The 21,747-nt window shown below is 42.2% G+C and overlaps 1 protein-coding gene across 1 annotated transcript in view; it reads left to right on the forward strand.

Moving 5' to 3' along the window:
* The window catches only part of maml3 (mastermind-like transcriptional coactivator 3), a 159,311-nt gene that overhangs the window by 84,378 nt on the left and 53,186 nt on the right, over positions 1-21,747 (forward strand). Inside the window, exon 2 of the mRNA XM_027145981.2 lies at positions 8,595-10,181. Within this exon, the coding sequence (XP_027001782.1) occupies positions 8,595-10,181 (1,587 nt within the window). The remainder of the gene's footprint in view (positions 1-8,594; positions 10,182-21,747) is intronic.

Genomic DNA, 21,747 nt, shown 5'->3' on the forward strand with positions numbered 1-21,747 from the left:
AATTCACTAATGCCCCGTTTCCACCGAGGCAGTTTGAGTGCTGGTTCGGAGCCTAATTTAGAACCAGTTCTTTCTTTTTCGACAGCCAAAGCACCGGCTCTGAACCAGGTAAAGTGGTTCTTATGTAGCACCAAAACGTTGCTGGTCTAGACTTAAGAACCGCTTGCGTCAGGAGCTGTGGAAGGGGCTGGGGGCGGGGCTACTGTTAGTGCATTTGATAATGTACCTTAAGTATACTAATGTTTAATACACTTTTACTTTACCGCAATATTATACATTATCAGCACACATGATAGTAGGTAGCTACATGCTAAGGCTAAGTTTTTTCTGTGTTGATGATAAAATAACGTTATGTACTTTCTCGATTACAACCTCCGTTTATACAGTTTACACGGAGCTGCACGGAGACGTTGGATTCGCCGCGTTTGGATGCCAATGTAGGTTCACAAAGCCATGAGCATTAACAGTAAAGCAACATCCGCCATTGTCGATGTTGTGTTTGTGTTTGCCGCTGCTGCTCTAACATTGCTGGGAAAAGTGACACGTATATAGTGACATCAGACTCGGCTCTGTGACGGCTCTCTAACCGATGGAAAGGCAAAACGGTTCTAAGGTTCGCCAGTGGAACCAGCTTTGAACCAGCACTAGCGCTAGCTCTGAACCAGTGCCCGGTTCTTTTTGGTGGAAAAGGGGTGTAATTCAGTGGAGCTCAGCAAATTTCCCTCACCAAATAACCTCAAGAACTTACCTCAAAAAGTCAGTGCATGAATCCACTGCCAAGTACTTCTTAAATCTTGTCTCGGTTTTATTATAATAATAATGTGTAATGATGGGTGTAGATTGAGATGTCTGACAAGTTAGCTCCAATTGGTGTAGCAAAACGCATGGCCATTGGCGTCTGCAGATTTCGCCAAGACTTCAGCTTGAGGGATTAAGAGGACAAGTAGAAGACTACCCCCATCTCCTAGCCCCAGCCCCGACCTCACAAACACAAAAATCGACAGCATGCCTACTAAATAAACACAATAATGATGCCTCATAGCAATGTCAGTAAATTCCACAGATTCCACAGGAGACCACATAATCTTAGTCCAGTCAAACCCAAAATTCTACAATCTCATTTCAGTGCACACCTGTTTTTATCAAAATAACTAGCTATTTAGTCATCAATTTTTTTACTAACGTTAATGATGATCTCTTGGTGTAATGGGATCCAGGCAGTATTATTTTATGGTCTTTATATATTTATTTAGTTATTTATTTAAATGAGGATATTAGGTAGGTAGCTGTATAGGTTTAGCTATATGTTTCAACAGCAGTTTTCTGTAATGCTTACTTAATAAAACCATTTCTATTTATTCATAATTAAAATATGTGTACATTAATTTCATCTGGCACATGAGTCTAACAACCAATGACACGGGTCAATTCAATATAGATATATATATATATAGTGTGTGTGTGTGTGTGTGTGTACGTGTACATGTGTACTTGTTAAGGGACTCCCAGGGCTGCACACCTGTGTGTGTGTGTGTGTGTGTGTTTAGGCTTTTCTCTGACTGTTTAATTAAATAGCCATTTGCCTTAATGAGCTCATTTCACAGTCTGATGAGCCAGACCCCAAACACACACACACACACACACACACACACACATGCACATGCACACACACACATACATGCACACACAGAACCTTCTACAAACACATCAGTGTGGCTAGAAATTCTACCAAGAATCAGCATGAATTGTGTGCGTGTGTGTGTGTGTGTGTGTGTGTGTGTGTGTGTGTGTGTGTGTGTGTGTGTATGAATGTATGTTGTTGAATATCAAGTTGTGGTAACAAAGGTTACTCTGGGTCAATGTTGATTCAGCACGTATGGAGTTATACCAGTGTAGTGAACAGTGTAAAAAAAAAAAAAAACATATTAAATTAAAATAATAATAATCCATTTTATTTATAGACGCCTTTATAGTCCCTCAAGGTCACCAAACCAATTCATACAAGTAATAAATAATAATAAAAAAAAACAGTAAACAACAATAAAAGAACATAAGGAGATTTAAGATCATTTGAAATATGCACTTCTGAATCAATAGGTTTTGAGTCATGTTTTGAATGGGATATGATTGCTAGTGAAATTCTGACACTTTTATGTGTACACCATTTGGCCTGCTGATAGTTTCTATAAGTGCACGGGGACATTTCAGTGTTTATCTGTGCTCACTACATAAAATTGCAATTCTTGCGATAGTTTATTGTATTATTGCACATACTACAGGTTGTCATTCAAGCTGCTGTCAGTCAAACTGTGCGTTACCATGGCAACACACACTGCCCTGTACAGCCGTGGCTTCTTTGGTGATGTTTGGTTATATTGTGTCTGAGATGTTACTGGACGTTAATTCCGTACTTATAGAACTGTCGTTTGAAGAAAACGGTTGTTTTGTGTGGTACCGAGTGTGAACGCAGAGCCGTGCTGGTATTCACTACAGCAGCACTCTTTTACTCACAGTGTTTCTTCAGTGATGGGCAGATCACAGGATTGCAGTAAAGCACACTTTTTGAATACATTTCTGATTTATAGTAACAGCTACTTCACAGGGACCTGTATTACAGATACTCAACATCCCAGTCTGTCAGTAAGCCTGCCAGCTATATATCCATCCAGCTCTCTGTCCATCCAGTCATCTATCCATCTAGTCAGCCAGCTAGCTCTCCATCTAGTCATCTATCTGTCCGTTTATTCAGCCAGCCAGTCTGTCTTCTATTCATCTCAATTTATTCATCCAGCCTTCTACCTTTCCATCCATCCCTCTGCTCCATCTCGTCTATATAAGCAAGCCATCTGTCCGTCCATCCATACATCTATACACCCATCTCTACATTGCATCATCTTCCATCCATACATCTACTTCATCCATCTACTACATCCATCCATCCTTCTCATCCATCTTATCCATGTTATCTATTCGTCCACTTATTTATGCCATCAATTTAGCATTCTCTCTACTCCATCCATCCATCTATACACCCATCTATACATCACATCTTTATCATCCATCCAGCCATCAGTCTCATCCATCCATCTCATCAGTGTTATCCATCCATCCATGTTATCAGTGTTATCCATCCATCCATCCATCCATCCATCCATCTATCTCATCCTTGTTATCCATCCAATCCATCCATCCATCCATTTTATCCATCCATTCATCTTATCCATGTTATCTATTCTTCCACCAATTTATGCCATTAATTTAGCATTCCCTTTACTCCATCCATCCATTTTATCATCCATCCATACAAACCTCGGGAGATTCTGGAACATAAGACATTGTGATTGAATATTTTTTGACATATCAGCCTCTGTGGTAATATTGAGCTCAATAAATCTAGCATCTGGCTAAAAATAAACTCATCAGTGATAAATGTTACCTGCATTTACTTTGTTAAAGAATTGTTGATTTAACCCCTGGATGGAACCCTTAATGTTTTCAGAAAGGTCATGTGCCATAATTCATCACACTAACAGCATCATAATGCCATGCTGACTGTTCTGTTTCATCACCGGCTTCTCCCTTTAATTTGTTTGGTTCAATACGGAGCAGCATCTGTGCCACTTCATTTAAAGTTGATGCTCCTTTCCTTTAATTACGAGTGTGTGTGTGTGTGTGTGTGTGTGTGTGTGTATGCGCATGTGTGTTTGTGCATGTGTACACAGGCGCGCGCGTGTGTGTGTGTGCGCGTGTGTGCGTGTGTGTGCGCGTGCGTGTGTGTTTGAACTGGAGGATGAAGAGTCACTTGGTTCACATCATAGAATTCTTCTGCTCTTTTGTGTGTGTCTGTACTCTTTCCCTTTTTTGTGCCAGCGCACTGAAGTGAGGAATCTCGTACAGAGAGAGAGAGTGAGAGAGAGAAGAGGAGGAGTAAGACATAAAAACAAAAGAGATGGGAAGGAGGAGGAGCAGGAGGAGGAGAGAGATGGTTACGGAGAAAAAAGTGACAAGGGAAAAAGGGAGAGAGAGAGAACAGAGCGAGAGATGGAGGGATGGATGGATGGAGGTTGGTTATTGGTTGAAGTGTCCACTGCACCGAGCCCTGGAGGATTCAGTAGGGGGACGGATCAGGATCAGGAGGTTGCTATAACAACAGCACCTTGGTGGTTCTCTCACTCACTCAGACACACTCTTGCTTTCTCTCTCACTCGCGCTCTCTCTTTTATGCACGTGTGTTCTCTCTCTCTCACTCGCTCACGCTCTCTCTCTCTCTCTCTCTCTCTCTCTCTCTCTCTCTCTTGCTCTCTCTCTTATGCACATGTGTTCTCTCTCTCTCTCTCTCTCTCTCTCTCTCTCTCTCTCTCTCTCTCTCTCTCTCTCTCTCTCTCTCTCTCTCTCTCCCTATTCCTCCAGGCACACGAAAGCTTTATGTCGGTCTCAAGCTCTCTTCCTTCATTTCCTCCCTCCCATTATTTTCCTCCATCTTTCTGCTATCATACTTGCTCTCTTTTTATGTCTTACTCCTCCTATTTTCTCTCTCTCTCTCTCTCTCTCTCTCTCTCTCTCTCTCTCTCTCTCTCTCCCCTCCCTTACTGTGTGTTCTTCCACATGGGAGCAGTGCAAAGAGCACGAGTGTTTGTGTGAGCTACTGAAAGCCCTAATAGGCAGTGACACAGAAAAACAAACTCCAGGCTCTACACACACACACACACACACACACACACACACACACACTGTTTGCTCCTCCCACCATAAAGCTTCTGTCTACATTATTTAACACAACATAATAGTGTAGTGTGTTTACCCATAATATACCGCAGCAATCACAGCGCAATGGCGTTCCAGTCACACAGCTATGGGCTCATTGTGTCTCTGTCCATCATCACTTCATCCATACTCTCTGCTTGTGTGTGTGTGTGTGTGTGTGTCTCACACACTCACTTGCAACACACGTTTGTAATTAAGCTTCACTCAGCATTCCGTCTTTTTATGAAGCTGATCTTTAAGGTGGTAAAAATCCCACACGCATCCAGCAAGGCTGCACAAGTCATCATCACTCCAAGCCATTTTTGTCATTCTCATTTAATTAAAACAGAAGCTAATGAAAGCTAGTTGGTTTAATTAAATAGTATTTAATGTTACAAACTCGCTTTTATTGACTCATTTGTTCGATCAAACCACAAAGTCCCATTTTAGATATTTGAACCGTCAGATTTGTAAATCGTTTCTGTTTATGTTCGGTTTAACTGTGTACACACTACATATCCGGCTCAGTGAACGGTACTAAGGAGATCACTTGCTTTCCTGAAACCGTTTAGGAGTCGATGTCCAAGCCGAATATTTTTCACATTTAAATATTTTCACATTAACTGTTTCACATAAGTAAAAAATTTGAGAAGACAACCCGAAATAGAAATATACGAATGAATTCCAAGAGTTACCGACAGAGTAACCGGGTGACTTGTAACTATAGCAGCAAAGACAGAACAGGATCTCTTCTGATCGCTTTTTATGAGAATACACACAGAATTTCTTTTTATTTGATTCCGTTTCAATGAGAATGTAGTTGCGTGGAATTAGTTGAACGGCATGAAATGAATTCATAGTAGTTCCGAGTGATTCTGCTGTTTTGTCTTGAGTGATGGAATACAGGCTTGTCCTATACAGTGTGAGGAAAATAAAAACATGATTACAAATAACGCAGTGAAACAAAGCTACTTTGTGTTAAATTGGCTGCATAAATGTGATTACTTTTAATATTGAACCGAACAATAGCGCGGTTCATTTTAGCCGAAGCTAAGAGGTAAATGACAAGGACAAGTGTGAAAATGGCATCCTAACTAACATGACAAATAAGAGGAGGACAGAATGGCGTGCATTGTTCTCTCTCTCTCCCTTTCAGGCTCTCTTTTCTTCCTATCTGTGTGTGTGTGTGTGCGTGTGCGTGTGCGTGTGCGTGTGTGTGTGTCTTGAGTGGGAGGGTGTTGTGACTGACACACAGACTAATCGTCTTTACGGCATGATAAAGTGGCACGAGCATCGACAGGCGTCGTGCCGTCGGTTGCCGTGGCAACCCCGCCCAGAGGTGTAGCGCCAGAGGAACGCGACCTACCTACATACAATTGCAACACACACCTGCAACTTTATATATATATATATATATATATATATATATATATATATATATATATATATATATATATATATACACACACACACACACACACACATACACACCTGTGAATGAGAGCAAAAGACAAGATAAATCGATGGAAGATCTGTGCGTCGTTTTATCCCGTTTATCTTGCTTATCTCATTTACCTGTCCAGATAACACTTTTCAGTAAACACGAGTCGCCTTTGTTTCCTATCATGATCTCACTCTTCATGGAGAGAGAGAGAGAGAGAGAGAGAGAGACGGGAGGGAGAGAAGACATGCTGCCTCAGAGGAGAGCTGGAGAGAAGATCCATGAATCTCGTTATTTCAGAATCTCATTTGGCATGTTTCAGCGGAGTGGCGCGCGCGTGGGGCGTCTCTCTCAAAAACACACAAATACACACACACAGACACACACAGGTCTGTAGGGATGCAGTGTGGAAGAAGGTGGGTGGCATATCGTAGCTGAATATGAGGCAAATTTGTCACTCATGCTCTCATCGCCATTCCGTAATTAACCCGCACATATGCATGCTAGGCTGTCTTAATCTCACACACACTGTTATGCACATGGCGTGACACAAAGATGCACCCAGGGATGGACTGACAATCTTCACATCTTCACATACGCACATGCGCAATTTCTCCCCCACCCCCCCGCCATAATTAACGGGCTGTTAAATGTGTTGACTGAGAGTCATTAGCACAAATGGAACGAGGGATGAAGAAGAGGTGGCGAGGGACAAGAGACACTCTTCACCTCCTTTAATACTCAAATTTCTTGTCCTCATCCTGCAAGTGTCTGACACTTTTTTAGCACATCAATATTTGCTATCATTAGCTCTCTGCCACGCTGGCGGTAAAACCCGGCAGGTTAGGGATTGCGTGATGAGAAGAACAGTGTAGAAGCGTAGAGGCATTCCCATTGCATTGCAAAGAAGTTCCACAGGGTTTGTTAAGGATATAATTTATGGCTTTGTCGGTTTTAAAATCATCTAACGTTTTTTTTTTGTTGTTGTTTGTTTGTTTGTTTTTTTTTTGTTTTTTTTTATTCAGCTGCACAGAATGAACAATTGTCCTTGTCTGATGACTGCCTTTGAACAAGTGATTGAAAACGATCTGTTAAACAGTGTAAGCCATCATATTCTACTCAGCACTGGTATTTTAGTTCAGCCGTGTACGTTTGTGCGTTTCTTTGTGTGTTTATGCGACGGTGTTTGTGTCGGAGACGCCAGCGACGCTCGGCTTAGACAGAACTTAATGGCTGAGACGAATTAAGCAAACCAACGTAAATGTGATGGGAACTTGCCAATGTGTGAACAATGAACCTTTTAGAAGTGACATTTCATTTTCACATATTTTCTTTAACTCTCTCTTCTCACTTTCCGGCTCACCGTTTCGGCTTCATCTGTCTCTCAGGATAATGATTAAGTGCTAACTGGGGTTTATCATCACCTTGTTCTCTTTGAGTGATTCTACCTCTGACTAAAAAAGAGTCCAAAAAGAGGTGTGTGTGTGTGTGTGTGTGTGTGTGTGTGTGTGTGTGTGTGTGTGTGTGTGTGTGTGTGTGTGTAAGGAAGAGATATGTAGTTAGTTTAGTTATACAGAATGATGTACTGCCAAAAGAGAAGTTCCATTTAGCAAGAGCTCACCATAAAGCTTCGAGCGGTTAACTGCTTTGAATGAGAGTGTAATTACCTCTCAAAAGGCCTCACTTTAAACACAAGCATCTGCAAAGATTATAGGACTCATAGCTCCCGGAACAGGAGGAATTGTATACAGTTTATATAAAGCAGAGAGTATGGCCTCATCTGACGAATGTCAGGGTAAATTAGAAATTAAATACGAACCTCCGCTCAGTTTAGAAACATTATCTCTCCTCTTATTAGCGATTTTAATTTCCCCATAATGAGAGATATTTTGCTAACACCAACTGCTAGAAAGGTTGTCTTTATTTTTGCGAATTTCTATTCTTTACAGTGTAAAAGAACATCTAAAATTGTTCAGTAAGCAAGAAACATGTTAAACAAATCAAACCTATTTTAAGATGTTCAGTTCTTCTCGCAGTATTTCTGATACAGCTTTCCGCATTCGCTTTTTTGAGGCACTTTACCAAAGAGGAAGTTCCAAAATAAGGACAGAGCTTCACTGCTTTATAAGTAACAGCAACTTCTTAACTAAATATGTGTGTTTAATGTACATATGACAGGGTTAACCCTAACCCTAACTTGTTATTTAAAAAGTAATGTTCAATTCTAAGCCATTTATCAAAATTTGTGTGACAATAAATTGAATACAGACCTGTGAGTGTCCATTCTGGTGTGTCCAATTTTGACAGGTGGTACATATTTTAAGAACGTAATGGCTCAGTACCAGACCTAATATTCATCTCGACTTAGTGTAAGGAAAGCTAATCATTTTACTCTCTCTTTCTTTCTCAGCTTCAGGAGACAGTCAAAAGAAAATTGGACAGTGCTCAGTGCAGATCACCTTTAAATGGTGACCAGAATGGGATCTGTGATGGAAGCTACTCTCCAACTACAAAGAGGCTGCGTAAGGAAGGTAACAGTGGACTGGATTCTCTGGGCACTTTGCCCAACAGTGTACCCCCAATCTCTCCATTACACCAAATGGACATCAAGCCCACGTTACCTTCAGGCAACAACACGACGTCTAACAACGCAATTGGTAATGGTAATGCTGGTACAAACCACATTACAGGACGAACAGAGGAACTGGGTAAGAATGGCGGCATGCCGGACATTAAACTCAACGGATCTTTGGATCTGGACGATGGTTTTAGCCTTCTAAAGGACATGAAACAAGAGCCTCTAGACGACGCAACAGGGATCGAATCTTCAGACACCTCACTGTCGAATCAGAACAAGTTGTTCTCTGACATTAACTTGAATGATCAAGAGTGGCAGGAGTTGATTGATGATCTAGTGAACACTGTTCCAGAAGACGACATGCATGATCTCTTCAGTGAAGATTTTGAGGAGAAGAAGGAGGTTAGTGATTTCACCCGGCCCACAACAGAGCAAACACAGAATCTGCAAGAACCTGTACCTCCTCCGGTTGCCACAGCACCCAACAATCCACCACAGACCCAAGGCGGACAGATGGGCTCTCCTCAGGTTCGCCCAGCTTCTTCTGGACCACCGTTTGCCACTGCAGCAAACGGCACTCCACCCCAACAACCCTTGCAGCAGTCTCCTGCAGTTGCTATGGCATCTGGGTCTCCTGCTAGCTGCATTGCTCGTTCTCCCCAAACTCCCACACAGGCCCAGACGCAGACCTCCAGACCCGGGAATGGATTTATGATGAATCCTGGTCCTGGCGTGGGTCCCCCAGGGTCAACAACGGTAGCACCAGTAGGTCCTGGAACAGGAGGAGCAAGTGGACCAGTCCCGGTTCCTGTTCCACCAACCACTGAACTCTCACCGGCTGAACAGCTAAAGCAGATGGCAGCACAACAACAGCAACGTGCCAAGCTCATTCAGCAGAAACAGCAGTCACAGGCAGCTAGCTGGTCCCCTGCCGGAGCACCAACAAGCCCTTATGGTGGTCCCTTCAACCCTGATAAACCAAATAGCCCCATGATGTACCCACAAGGCTTCAATGCCACTAATTCAATGGTGCCCAAACCCGCCATGAACAACTACCTCCCACAAAACCATATGAACATTATGAACCAGCAACAGCAGCAGCAACAATCTGCCAACATAGCTGCTTGTTCGAGGCATCCTGGGCAGCCGTCTTATAACAACACCAAACCATTAAGTCATTTCAGCGGCGTTGACCACATGAGTCAGCGAATGACTCCCCCAATGGCCAATCAGGTCAAAAATCCAATGATGCCCTATATGCAGGGGACAGGAGGACAGGGTGGCGGGCCACCCCCTTCTCAAGGTCCCATGCCCGGGCAGACAGCACATCTGACTGAAGAGCAGAAGAGGATGATGATGATGAAGCAGAAGGTGCTTGGCCAGGGTTTGCCATACAGTGCGATGCAGCAACATGCACAGGTAAGACGCTCGGTTATGTTCTGTTTGTGTTATGCTCTGTTATCTTGGACAAGCTAATGCGACAATCTTAACCTTAGTTAAGGCTTAAGTATGTCTAGTTTTAAAAGTAAGGTCTGGTCTTAAAAAGAATAGCGTTCAAATCGGTTGGTTCTGGAGATCCACTGCTTTATTCTTATTCACCATAATGATCCGTATAATGAAGAGTATCTAACAATTACAAAATGGTTTAGATTAGCTGTGTTGGATGATGTTAGGCCTCCTCTTCATGGCACTGGGTCCCTGTGGTCCAGGATTTGATCAACCTGTGGTATTTTCTGTAACTGTCTAGTGGGGTACATTTTCTTATTATTATTAAGAATTTAATAAATGGGCAAAGCATCGGATTTAGTGCTTTGGATGCGGTTAAACCTTCTCTTCAGGGCACTGGGTCCACACGGTCCAGAATCTGATCAACCTGTGGTAGGTTCTGTAAATGTCTAGTTGGGTACAATTTTTTTTATTTCATTCAGGGTGCTGGAATTGTTTGATCTTGCCCTCCATTTTGTTTTTGCCTTTTCCCATAAATGTGCTTGAAGGAGATCGAGTCAAGACGGCACCTCGAGACTCCAGCACATCTTTGACTATTTTCCCCAGAGACAAACTGGACTTCATCTTGCCCATAATTCCATTCAAAAACCTCGCTCACCTATAATGTAATATTTTATGTCCGTTTTGTGCATCGGCCCAGTAATGGTGGCCGTTGCCCCAGCAACAGCTAGCACTCGGATAGGAAATCGACACTGTCTAATATATTAATGTCTATGCGGCAGCCCCCCTGGTCCCCGTGGCTGCCAAAACCTCCTTACCCTTGCTTCATCTATCGCAGACGAAAGCCTCTGCACATCGACTGACATAGGGATGACAGAATCTCCATGTTTCTATTACTGAACATTCAAATGTCATGTTTGTAGGCGGGAAGATTTTAAACACCAACGATCGACATCTAACGATAGGGTTGAAATTTAGTAGAAGTGATTACGCAGACACTCGGTCTAACAAGTTTTCCTGGCAATTTCTCTTTGTCTGTTGTGGTTGCATATTAAGTGGACTTTTCAAAATGTGCAGTGGAATGGTGCATATGCGTGTTTGATATTTTTTTCTTTCAGAAAGACATGCTTGCAAGTGACCTGTAAATTATGCTCGTTAATGATGTCCCCAGTTACTTCCATCCCCCTCAACCCTCCTTGTGAGTCCTCCTCGTTTCCCTCACCACATTCGCCTCCCCTCTTTATTCGTACATCAGGCTCTATGTCTCATGCTCAGTGATTAGACATCCCTCCACCCAGTTTCTTTCTCTCCTCCATCTCTCACTTCTTTTCCTTTACTCTCTTTCTCCCTCCCTCTTTCCCATCCCCCCCCCCCCCTTCCTGCAATAAAGAGACAGATTTATGATGGTTGGTCCTTTGCAGCACTCGGAGGAAAATGCGGCAGAAGTATAAAAGAGTCAGAGAGTGAGGGACCGAAAGACTGAAGGAATAAAAAGAAGAGAAAAGAGAGGGAAAATGCGGAATGAAAACAGATCATGAGTGAGCGAGCTAAATGGATTGTAGGAAGTGCATGGAGGCAGGTAAAAGATCTATAGGGAGAAGGGAGAAGAGAAAATTGGAATGAGGCAAGACAAAGAAAAAAGCATTTTTGCTCTCATTTGGCCAAGCAATTACGCCCTGTGATATTTGTTATCTCTTAACTGGAAAAGAGACTGGTTTAGTATGTTCCTTTGTGTGTCCTTTAGCAAAAATCAAAGCTTGTATATACAACTGGTTTTCACAAAACTTAGCGTGAAGCTTTTGTCTCATGATAAGCATGGGCATTTATCCAGCTAAGAGCAAACATCATAATACTTAGTAGCGAGTTGTATAGATTCCTAGTAGAAACGAGATAACTGCAGTGTGCTAAAAATGTGATAATTATGTGCTTACAAAAGCTTATAGCTAGGTGAAAATGAACGTTACACACACATTAGTGTTCCTGCAACTGAAAATATTGCAGCATTGTTTAAACAGTGAAGTTTATGATTCACTAGTGATAGATTACATCAAACAGTATCTTCTGTAGTGTATTTGTAGAATGAGAAGTTATAGCTAGACAACTTTGCGTTTCTTTAGGTGGTATGGGAAAAGCTTACATTCTCTTTCTTTCCTTCTTTCCTTCTTTCTTTCTTTCTTTTTAGTGAAAGTGATCCTGAAGAGTTTTAGTAGCACAGACCGGATGCTTTAGCAGTATGTTTGTTCTGTCTGGTTGTGTGTCAGGCAGCATGTTTGTCTAAATGATCACTGAATAGCTGATGCTTCAATGCTAATGGAAAGCAGTGTTAATTACACCCAAGATAAAGTGTTTAAAACTCTACAACACACACATTAAAAAGTCATACAATCTAAATAAGCACACATATCAATAATCTGATATTCAAAAACATATGGCAAATATCCACCCACCCACAGACTGTAGCTTACTCTCTCTCTCTCTCTCTCTCTCTCTCTCTCTCTCTCTCTCTCTCTCTCTCTCTCTCTCTCTCTCTCTCTCTCTCTTACATACACACACACACACACACACACACACAGGGAGACAGATCTATGAGTGTCTGCTATGTTTTCATATGGGTGGCAGAATGGCAGAGTTTGCATAATCTTATTAGCGTGTGATTATGAAACTTCAGCCCGCTCCTTAAAAGCTCGTTAGTCAGGCTTTAATTGTCACTCCTCTGCATTTTGCATATCGCCTTGGTGACTGATTTATTCGCTAGCGATCAAAGGCGACGGTGGGGGGACGAGCAGTGTGTGTATGCACGCTGTGTGTGTGTGTGTGTGTGTGTGTGTGTGTTTGTATGTGCACGTGTGAGTTTGTGTGTTAGTCAATGAAGTACAGGGGCTTGAGTTAAATAGATGGTGTGGGGGAGGGGCAGGATGTGATTGGTTGGGACGAACTTAAATGAGCAGTTAAATCCATTTAGGTGGCCTGTTGCGCGCGCACGCGCGTGTGTGTGTGTGTGTGTGTGTGAGAGAGAGAGAGAGAGAGAGAGAGAGAGAGAGAGATGGAAAAAGACACATTGTTATAAAACATCTGTATCTAGTGCCCTGTGTATGTTCTTTCTTTCGTTCGTTCTTTCTTTTCTGCTCAGTTCCTGCATGATGTGTCTAGAGAGGAATCTACCTCAAGTGCGACGATCTTGAGAAAGAGATGGAGAGGAAAAGACCACCCAGCTGCTCTCGTCCTCTCCCCTCCCCCTGTCTCTTTATCCACAGGAAGAAGAGATATTGCTTTTTCTCCATCTTTTTCACTCCTCCCTCCTCTCTCCCTCCTCCTCATGCATACAGACACACGAACACACACAAACACACACACACACACACACACTCACACACAGACACATGTGCTAGGTTGATTTGAGCCGCTCTCAGATCCTTTGGAGAGGCTTGTTGGAAGGAGGGAGGGAGGGATGCAGGGAGGAGCAGCCACAGTGGGCTGCACATTTCTGCTGTGTATCTCGACAACACTGACACCAGACAAAACCACCACCGACCATTACTCTGCCTACCGTAACAAAGCCCACTGTGTGTGTGTCTGTGTGTGTGTATTGAAGGAGAAATAACGTTAATGAATCAAAAAAGTGTTGTAGCTTGAGGCATATCAGATTATGTATTGTTTAATACAAGCCCTGATTTGTTGAGCTGCATGTTACATCATTCGTACATCATTTGTTAATCAGTATTTTGTAGTTTTGTACAAATCGTTATAGTCTACATTGTCTGACTTTGGAAAAGAACAACAAAATATCTTTCTCTGACGCATCTTTACTTGTCGGTGCTTGCCGAACAGATAAACACTAGATAACAGCTATCCTTCCATGCCTGGAATGTCTTCACTTACAAAACAAGGGCTTAGATTTAGCTGTATTCTATATAAGAAATGAGTAAGGCGATAACTTGTTGGTTTATTTACTGTCCTGAAACTACTGTAGAAATGAATAGCTAGCAGCAACTTCTGCTACATTTCACTTTCATGACGTATAAACATAATGATCTGGCCACGTGGACTCATTTTGCTTTCAGTTAGCGATGTTAAAGTAATACCCTGATCATGTGGCCTGGTTTAGTCTACACCCGTAAAACCCATAAGAAATGGCATCATTAATTAGAGCACAGTGAAATTCTTTTCTTCGCATATCGCAGCTTGGGGTCTGAGCCCAGGGTCATGTCATGGTACAGTGTCCCTGGAGCAGAGAGGGTTAAGGATTATGCTCCAGGGATCAACATTTGCAGCTTGGCAGTGCTGGGGCTTAAACCCAAACTTTCCAATCAAAAAGCCAAATCTTTAAAGTTTTGAGCCACCACCATCCATTAAGGACCTGGTATGTCAACGCTATTTTACACACGCCTAATTTATGATTATATTTGGTTTAATAAACAATTTTTTAACCCTTTTATGGTCTTCGTATTTTTGTTACTCAGCCAGTGTTGGTGGGTCTGGTGGACCCGCTGAATTTTGGGGTTTTTAATTCAACACAATCAAAAATGTTATGTTAAAATACTCGACAGATGTTTACTTCATCCCAATTACAAGCATATATGGTTAATATTTGCCCTTTACCTTTATTACATCACATTTTTTTAATGAAGGTGCTACTCGTTTGTTGTTTTTTAATAAAATGTAATAAAAAAAACAATTAAAAATAAAGGAAAATCAAATCTAATCAAGTAGCAAAGTTTTTCAAATCTATTGATGTTTATGAATATGGGTCCCATAGACCCGAACACCATACAAGGGTTTAAACAAATTGCCCACTATCAGGGGAAGTAAGTAATCAGTTACAGTGACAATGGAGGAATGAGCAATGCTGTTCTCTAGGCCAGGTTGTGCTATCTATGATCAAGCTGAGTGAATGAACAAAAACACTATGGTGTGAAGGCCATGATATTACTTTACTCTTCACCATAAGAGTCATAACAGAGATGCTAGACGCTCTTCATTGGCATTTTTTTTCTTTCTTTCTTTTTTTTTTTTTTGTTCCTTTAATTATATTCAAGAATGTATCATGTATGTTCATCGCAAGGTCAAGCCCCTTTTCCGGGAACATGACAAATCAAATATTTGCTTACTTCCTCTGAGCACTCGAGCTGTTGAAATGACCAAGGAGCACAAGCTAGATTGTAATCTCGAGCATTTTTTGCCCTAACCGGAAATCACTCCCACAACAAGAATGTCCAGGTCATTTGTCCACGTCTGGTTTACAGCTCTTTATTTTCAACACTTCCTGATGTTTCAGAATTGAGCAACACGACGCTCTTCTCTGTCGGTTTACATCCGTACACAGTTCCTAATTGACAGTGTTTTTTTTTTCTCCCTAATATTATTTTCCCCTTATCTGTTCACACGGGGCTTCTGGTCAATTCTCTCCCAGAATTTTGTTGACATAGCCTTATATAAGCCCTCCGAATGATGAAAGACTGTTGTTGCACTGAGCGTTTTTATACTTCCACTGTAGAGGTTGCATGGGCGTTTGTTTACTAAGGGTCTCTAATCCACTCTGAGTAAAAATAAGGAGTTCTTCTTTTTCCAAGGTGTACTAAAGCTCTGGGGTTAGAGTTGTTCACTAGTGAGCAGAAGGTTGTGAGTTGAAATCCTGGGACTGCTCTAGAGCCATCCTTGAGGGAAGGCCCTTAACCCTCAGCTGCTCAGCTTTACGCCTGGATTATAGCCGGTCTCATGTTTACCAGATGTGTTAATGTGAAGCGCTGCAAGCTTCTGTACTGCTGAACTGTTAAGCGTGTCCATGTTACTCAGTGTATTCTAATGGCTGTACTGTCTCAGATCGTGTATATTTTTGTGTAAATTTGTGCTAAAAAAAAAAACAACACAAACTTTTTCCTGTATTTAAGTATTACACCACCGTCTATATTGTTACCGTAAAGATGCGATACAAGTGGGACGAAGTGTCACAAGGGTGCCAATATTTATGGTTTAACCAGCACGTTTATGATTTTCAACAACCTGCAGCAAACAGGAAGCAGTGCTACATTTTATTTTTTATTTTTGGCTTTTTTCAGACAAATCAATGGTCATTGCAAAGGAAAACCAGTTCTCAGAAGGGAGACATGAAAGATTTCACATTTATTCTGCCAGCAGTTGCTTTTGTTTTGTGCCTAGATACGTGAACTTTGACCTGTGAAGTCATGATACTCATGGATCGTCGTATGAGACGATTAGAAACCCAAGTGGCTGGAGGCTGTTCTTTTTCTCAATCGCTTTGGCTTTGGAAAATGAAGAAGCTGTTTATGATTTAATAGCTTCATACCAGACTTGCTGTTTTCTTACCATTGCTTTGCACGCAGATGAAGAGAAAACAGTCGTCTCGCCTCACCTCTATTTTTATTTATTTTTTTCTAAGAATTCGGGTTTTGTTCTTGCCTACTGAGTGTTGGCTTCTCTGGTCACTACCATGATGAGGAAGTATAATGAAACATGATGAGTATTTCCACAGACTTCTTTAAAAGAAGCAACACACCAAAATCTGGGACTTTTCAGGCAAAAATATAGCGTGGGCCAAAGTTTATAGTACGGGTTTGGTGTATACTGTTATCACACCATGAAGTTCTATCTCTTCCAGTAACCATGTGATGTGATTGACAGGTGACATGTTAAAGAAGCAGTTAATCATTTTCCAACACTCTTTGGGCCTTTTTACACCAGGTCACTTCATGTGTTTTCTCTGATCCGATAGCTATCTGATTTGTTAAAACTGTCCCATTTACATTAGGCCACATAAACGCGTCTCGGCGAATCAGATATCGATCCGATCTTTCTACTCCCGCCAAAAATGCAAAGATATTTTACCTCATTTCTGGGGTAATTGAACTGGAACACGCTTTGGTGTATGCGCTTTTCAGAATGCAATCAAAAAGAAGATGAAAAAACTTGTTACGACGGTTATGCTACAAAAACCAGCATTTACTGTTTGCTGCATTTTCGCTGGCGGCAGCAGTGCATTTTAAGGCCCAACGAGACACCTGGGTGAAAGATCACCTGCGAGTGACGTACTTCCATTTGGGAGGAGTATAGCGTTAACGTATGTGGCTTGAACAACCACATGCATTTACACCTGTCCGGTTTCATCTGAAATGTGTCCCAGACCACCTCCTGAAGTGGTTTGAACCATCAGATTCATATCCGTCTCGAAAAAGTTTCTGAGGGCATTTAGACCTGGTCTTTTTACCATCAGATAGCTATCTGATCACTGAAAATGCATGAAGTGACCATGTGTAAAAAGCCCCTTAGTTGCCTACTGACTCCACTCTGTCTACCACATCGGCCCATGGCATGCCTCTCTTTTTCTTACACTTTTCTGGCCACAAGCTTCAGAATCCTGTTTGTCGACTCTTTGGTGCCTGAGCTACAGTTAGACTATTACATATGATTTAATAATGTGATTATTTAATGGCTATTTAATTATTAATGATTAGTTATTAGAGCTTGAAGCGATTAGTGGCACATGGCTGCTAGTTTCTGTGACATCAGTGATTCTTGATCATTTTTAGCGATAAGCATAAGTCTCCGTAGTGATTTCCGGTCAAGACGGAGGAGACGTCTCTGCTTTGCTGTATTACACCTGCTTATGCTACGTTCACACATGCGGCAACCGGAGATCATTCGTTATCAACGAGAGCTTGTGAGCTTATGGCAATATAAGAGATAGGGAGCATTGGGGACTAGATGTGGGCGTGTCCTGTAACGCAACAGTTGACCTTTATGTAAATATGGAGAGTCTCGGTGTCAATGGGAGTGAAGACAGTAGACGTCACTTCTCCTTCTCCATCTCGTATGATATGATGCAGATATACACTGCTGACTAATAAATGTTAAATGTTCAATTGATGTGTTATTACTATGGCAACCAGTAGTAGATACAGAAGTTCATAGTACAATGACGCGGCCTGGAGCGATAATTACTGTATGTGTAAATTTCGCTTTAATGTGTCTGTTAGTCGACGTGACAGAAGCGTGAGCTCTGTATCCGTCAGTCCTGGTGAAGGAGGCATGGCCTACAACTATTCAAGTTAAATTCATTGTTCATATAATTGAATTTCACTGTACATGAATGCAAGCTGTTATACAATATTGTTATACAATGATTCTGGATGGAACAGATGCTTACTTTGCAATAGACAGTCACATTTTGACATATGTGCCTAGTGTCTCAGATGGAGGGATGTGTGCCTTTTGGACAAATCATCAGCTCCAAGTTTTTTTGTTTTTTTTGTACATAAACACAACAAATTTCAAGCGTTACAGACGCAGGACAACCAGCGTGCACAGTAAGAGCGGCTGCATGGTGCAGCGCTGGTCCTCGTGCAGCCTGTTGGCCAGGGTGTGTGTGTGTGTGTGTGTGTGTTTGTGTGTGTGTGTGTGTTACCACACACTCTTCTTTGTCTACACTAACACTGACAGATGGAGAGACCATGTGGATCATGGCAGAGTAGGGAATGTAGATGGAAAAAGGGAAGTGTGTGTGTGTGTGCGCGCGTTCGCGCATGTACACATGGAGACATATGGTACCCAGGAAAGAGAAGGTTGCAGAGGGTGTCTGCCTGGCTTGTGTGTTTATCTCATCAGTCCAATCTCGCATACTAAGAAACACTGGCCTGGACTGGATCGCACTCAATATGTGCGTGTCCATTTTGCAGTCCTATAACTGGCATGCACTCCTGTGTCAAGGGTGTAATTTTGTGTGTGTGTGTGTGTGTGTGTGTGTAGGGCCAGGCTTGGATGACACGGGTGTGTTTAGTATGCGGGGACCAGGTTGCTGTTACTGGCAGACGGCTATGAAGCCGATGTCGAGCCACACCACAGAATAAGAATGATCTCTCTCTCTCTCTCTCTCTCTCTCTCTCTCTCTCTCTCTCTCTTTCCCTTTCCACTTCCAGTGAGGAGATGCCTCACGAACAAGGGAGCGAGAGAGAGAGAGAGAGAGAGAGAGAGAAACTTTGGCACCCTCAGCCCCTCTGTGTTGCCATAGATACCATGGCCCACAGCACCTTGCTGCCTAAATAAATGGCAGCCGCAAGACAGGGAAGTGTGTGTGTGTGTGTGTGTGTGTGTGTGCGCCTCAGGAGTTAGAGAGCTGGTAGAGAACACATAACAGATGAGCTACAGTCTTTGTTTTGATGTCTGTGGAGCTGTAACGGAACGGAGGGCAGAGGAAAGGATCTGTACATGTTTTTGTCTGCTTTCTCTCATCGCCTCTGCCTTTCAGCACGGGCACGGACACGTATATTGATGACTTCATTCAGACATTTAATTCAAATTTTTGAGAACAAATGAGATACATCATGGTTTCTGGTGCTATTATTGTCATCAATATTATTATCATCATCATTATTATTATTATTTTTATGAAATTCCTACATTAATCGAACTATTTCTTAGCCTGAGCAGTTTAAATGACAGATCTTTCACCCATGTGTATCAGACTGTCATAGAGCAGAAGGCAGAAGAGCACGACGTGAGTCAAATATTTTCCGAAAATATTACATTTCGAATGGAACATGAAGGTTGAGACGGTGATTTGTCCATAAAATGTCCTCATATGATGTTAACTACTCTGACCTATTGTGTACATGAGACACACAAGTAACTGGGGTGGCTGATAAGACAATATATATCGCAGTTCTCAAAGGTACACATTTCTGGGATACATGATGGACTTGTGTGACCTTGATATTTTTTCCCTGTTTGAGACTAAACTCCAAAAAAAATATTGCGTTTTCAAATTTGTGTTTTGTGTTCAAAATTGAGTTATACATTTTTCTAAAAAAAAATTTCCCCACACAGATGTATCTATCTACAAAGTAAATGGTGATATCAAACCCATTTTCAAGCCCCAAGCGGTTGTTCATAAGCGTCTAAAATTCATCTTCAGCTACTGAAATTCTGTGTAAGGTTATCACAACAGAGGTGGAAACGTCTCACACTGAAAGCCAACAGCGTCCTGACTCATTTTAGATCAGACATAAACTAATTCACTTGTTTCTACCGATCGAAGGTGTCTGATAAGTCGTTTTTTTTGTTCCGCCGGTCGAATCGAGCATCAGTGTTCTGGCAAAAAAGGATAAATATCAGGATTAAAACCGGAAAACTTGCTATTCCACCAGGAGAGTAATAATATTTTCAGCTGTGTTGTTGGGAACAGTATGCTGGCAGCTTCAATCATGAATACTCCGATGTTGATTCTATAGTAATGCAATAGTAGTACATTTTCTCTACAAGGTTTAATGGTTAATGCTCTGGGTTTGGGTTACTGATAAGAAGTTTGGGGTTCAAGCCACAACACTGCCAAGCTGCCACTGTTCCATTGCTTAAAACTGTATTATTTTATCATGTTGCCCAGTTCTAGAAGAAACACTGACAAAACTGAGTGGGACTACTGGGACGTAACCGGAGAATCTGGAGGAAATACACACACAAACACATACACACACATACACACACACAATCTCCTCTCAAAGACTAAATCGAGCTCTGGATCAAACCGGGGTCGAGACACCATCAGAACCAAAACGCGCACTCATCCACACGTATTGTGTATTTGCAGCCTCCGCTGTTCTGTCTGACGTTTCCTGGACATTTTCTTCCGGGTTAAAATGCTTTTGCTTTGCTCAACTGATGGCTCTGTGTTCGTGTGCTCTTGTTGTTTTCTTTCTCTTTCTTCTCTCCTCCTACATTCTCCGCTACATTCCTGTCCACCCCCAACACATGTACATCCAACACCTGGGTCCTCACCTCCTCCCAACAAAAACACAGCTGCCCCTCTCCATATGGCTGAGGCGTAGTAACAACACACACACACACACACACACACACACACACACACACACACACACACAGTCCATATGAGCTTCTCCTGCTTTCTGTGCTGTCACCACTTGAACCCTGAGGCTCGAGCGACTAGCTGACAGTACACACTCATAAACACGTCCTCACACACACTTGTCACTTTGTTCTCTGTGCTGACACTTTGACTTAAGAGAGTGTCGGTGTCACACTGCGGCGTCACATCTCTCTATCTGCGTGGAGGAATATGTATTGTGGAATTATATATATAAAACTGTCAAACACTCACGACATTACAGAGCAACCAGTGTACCTCAGGAAAAGGGGAAAAACAGAGCGGGGGTGGGGGGTTTAAGGAGGTGGATGAATTGTCTTAGAGACGCTCGCTTTCAAAACACTCACTGACAAGCAAATAGGAGTGCGCGTGTGTGTGTGTGTGTGTGTGTGTGTGTGTGTGTGTGTGTGTGTGTGTGTGAGGGCGATGAGTTAAGAAGCTTTGAGGAGGATTAGGTGCAGAATTTAACTTTTTTTTTTTTTTTTCATAGCCCGAGATGTCTTCTTGGGGCAATTTGCCCTGAACGCTGCAACATGGTTAATCCCTTCTTAAAAGAGCATAATCCAAGCAACTCTGCTACCTGATCCACAGCACAGTGAGCGAGTGCGAGTTTGAGTATGAGTGAGCAGTGCCACTCATGTTTCCACC

Source organism: Tachysurus fulvidraco, chromosome 4 (assembly GCF_022655615.1).
Source record: "Tachysurus fulvidraco isolate hzauxx_2018 chromosome 4, HZAU_PFXX_2.0, whole genome shotgun sequence".
Lineage (NCBI taxonomy): Eukaryota > Metazoa > Chordata > Actinopteri > Siluriformes > Bagridae > Tachysurus > Tachysurus fulvidraco.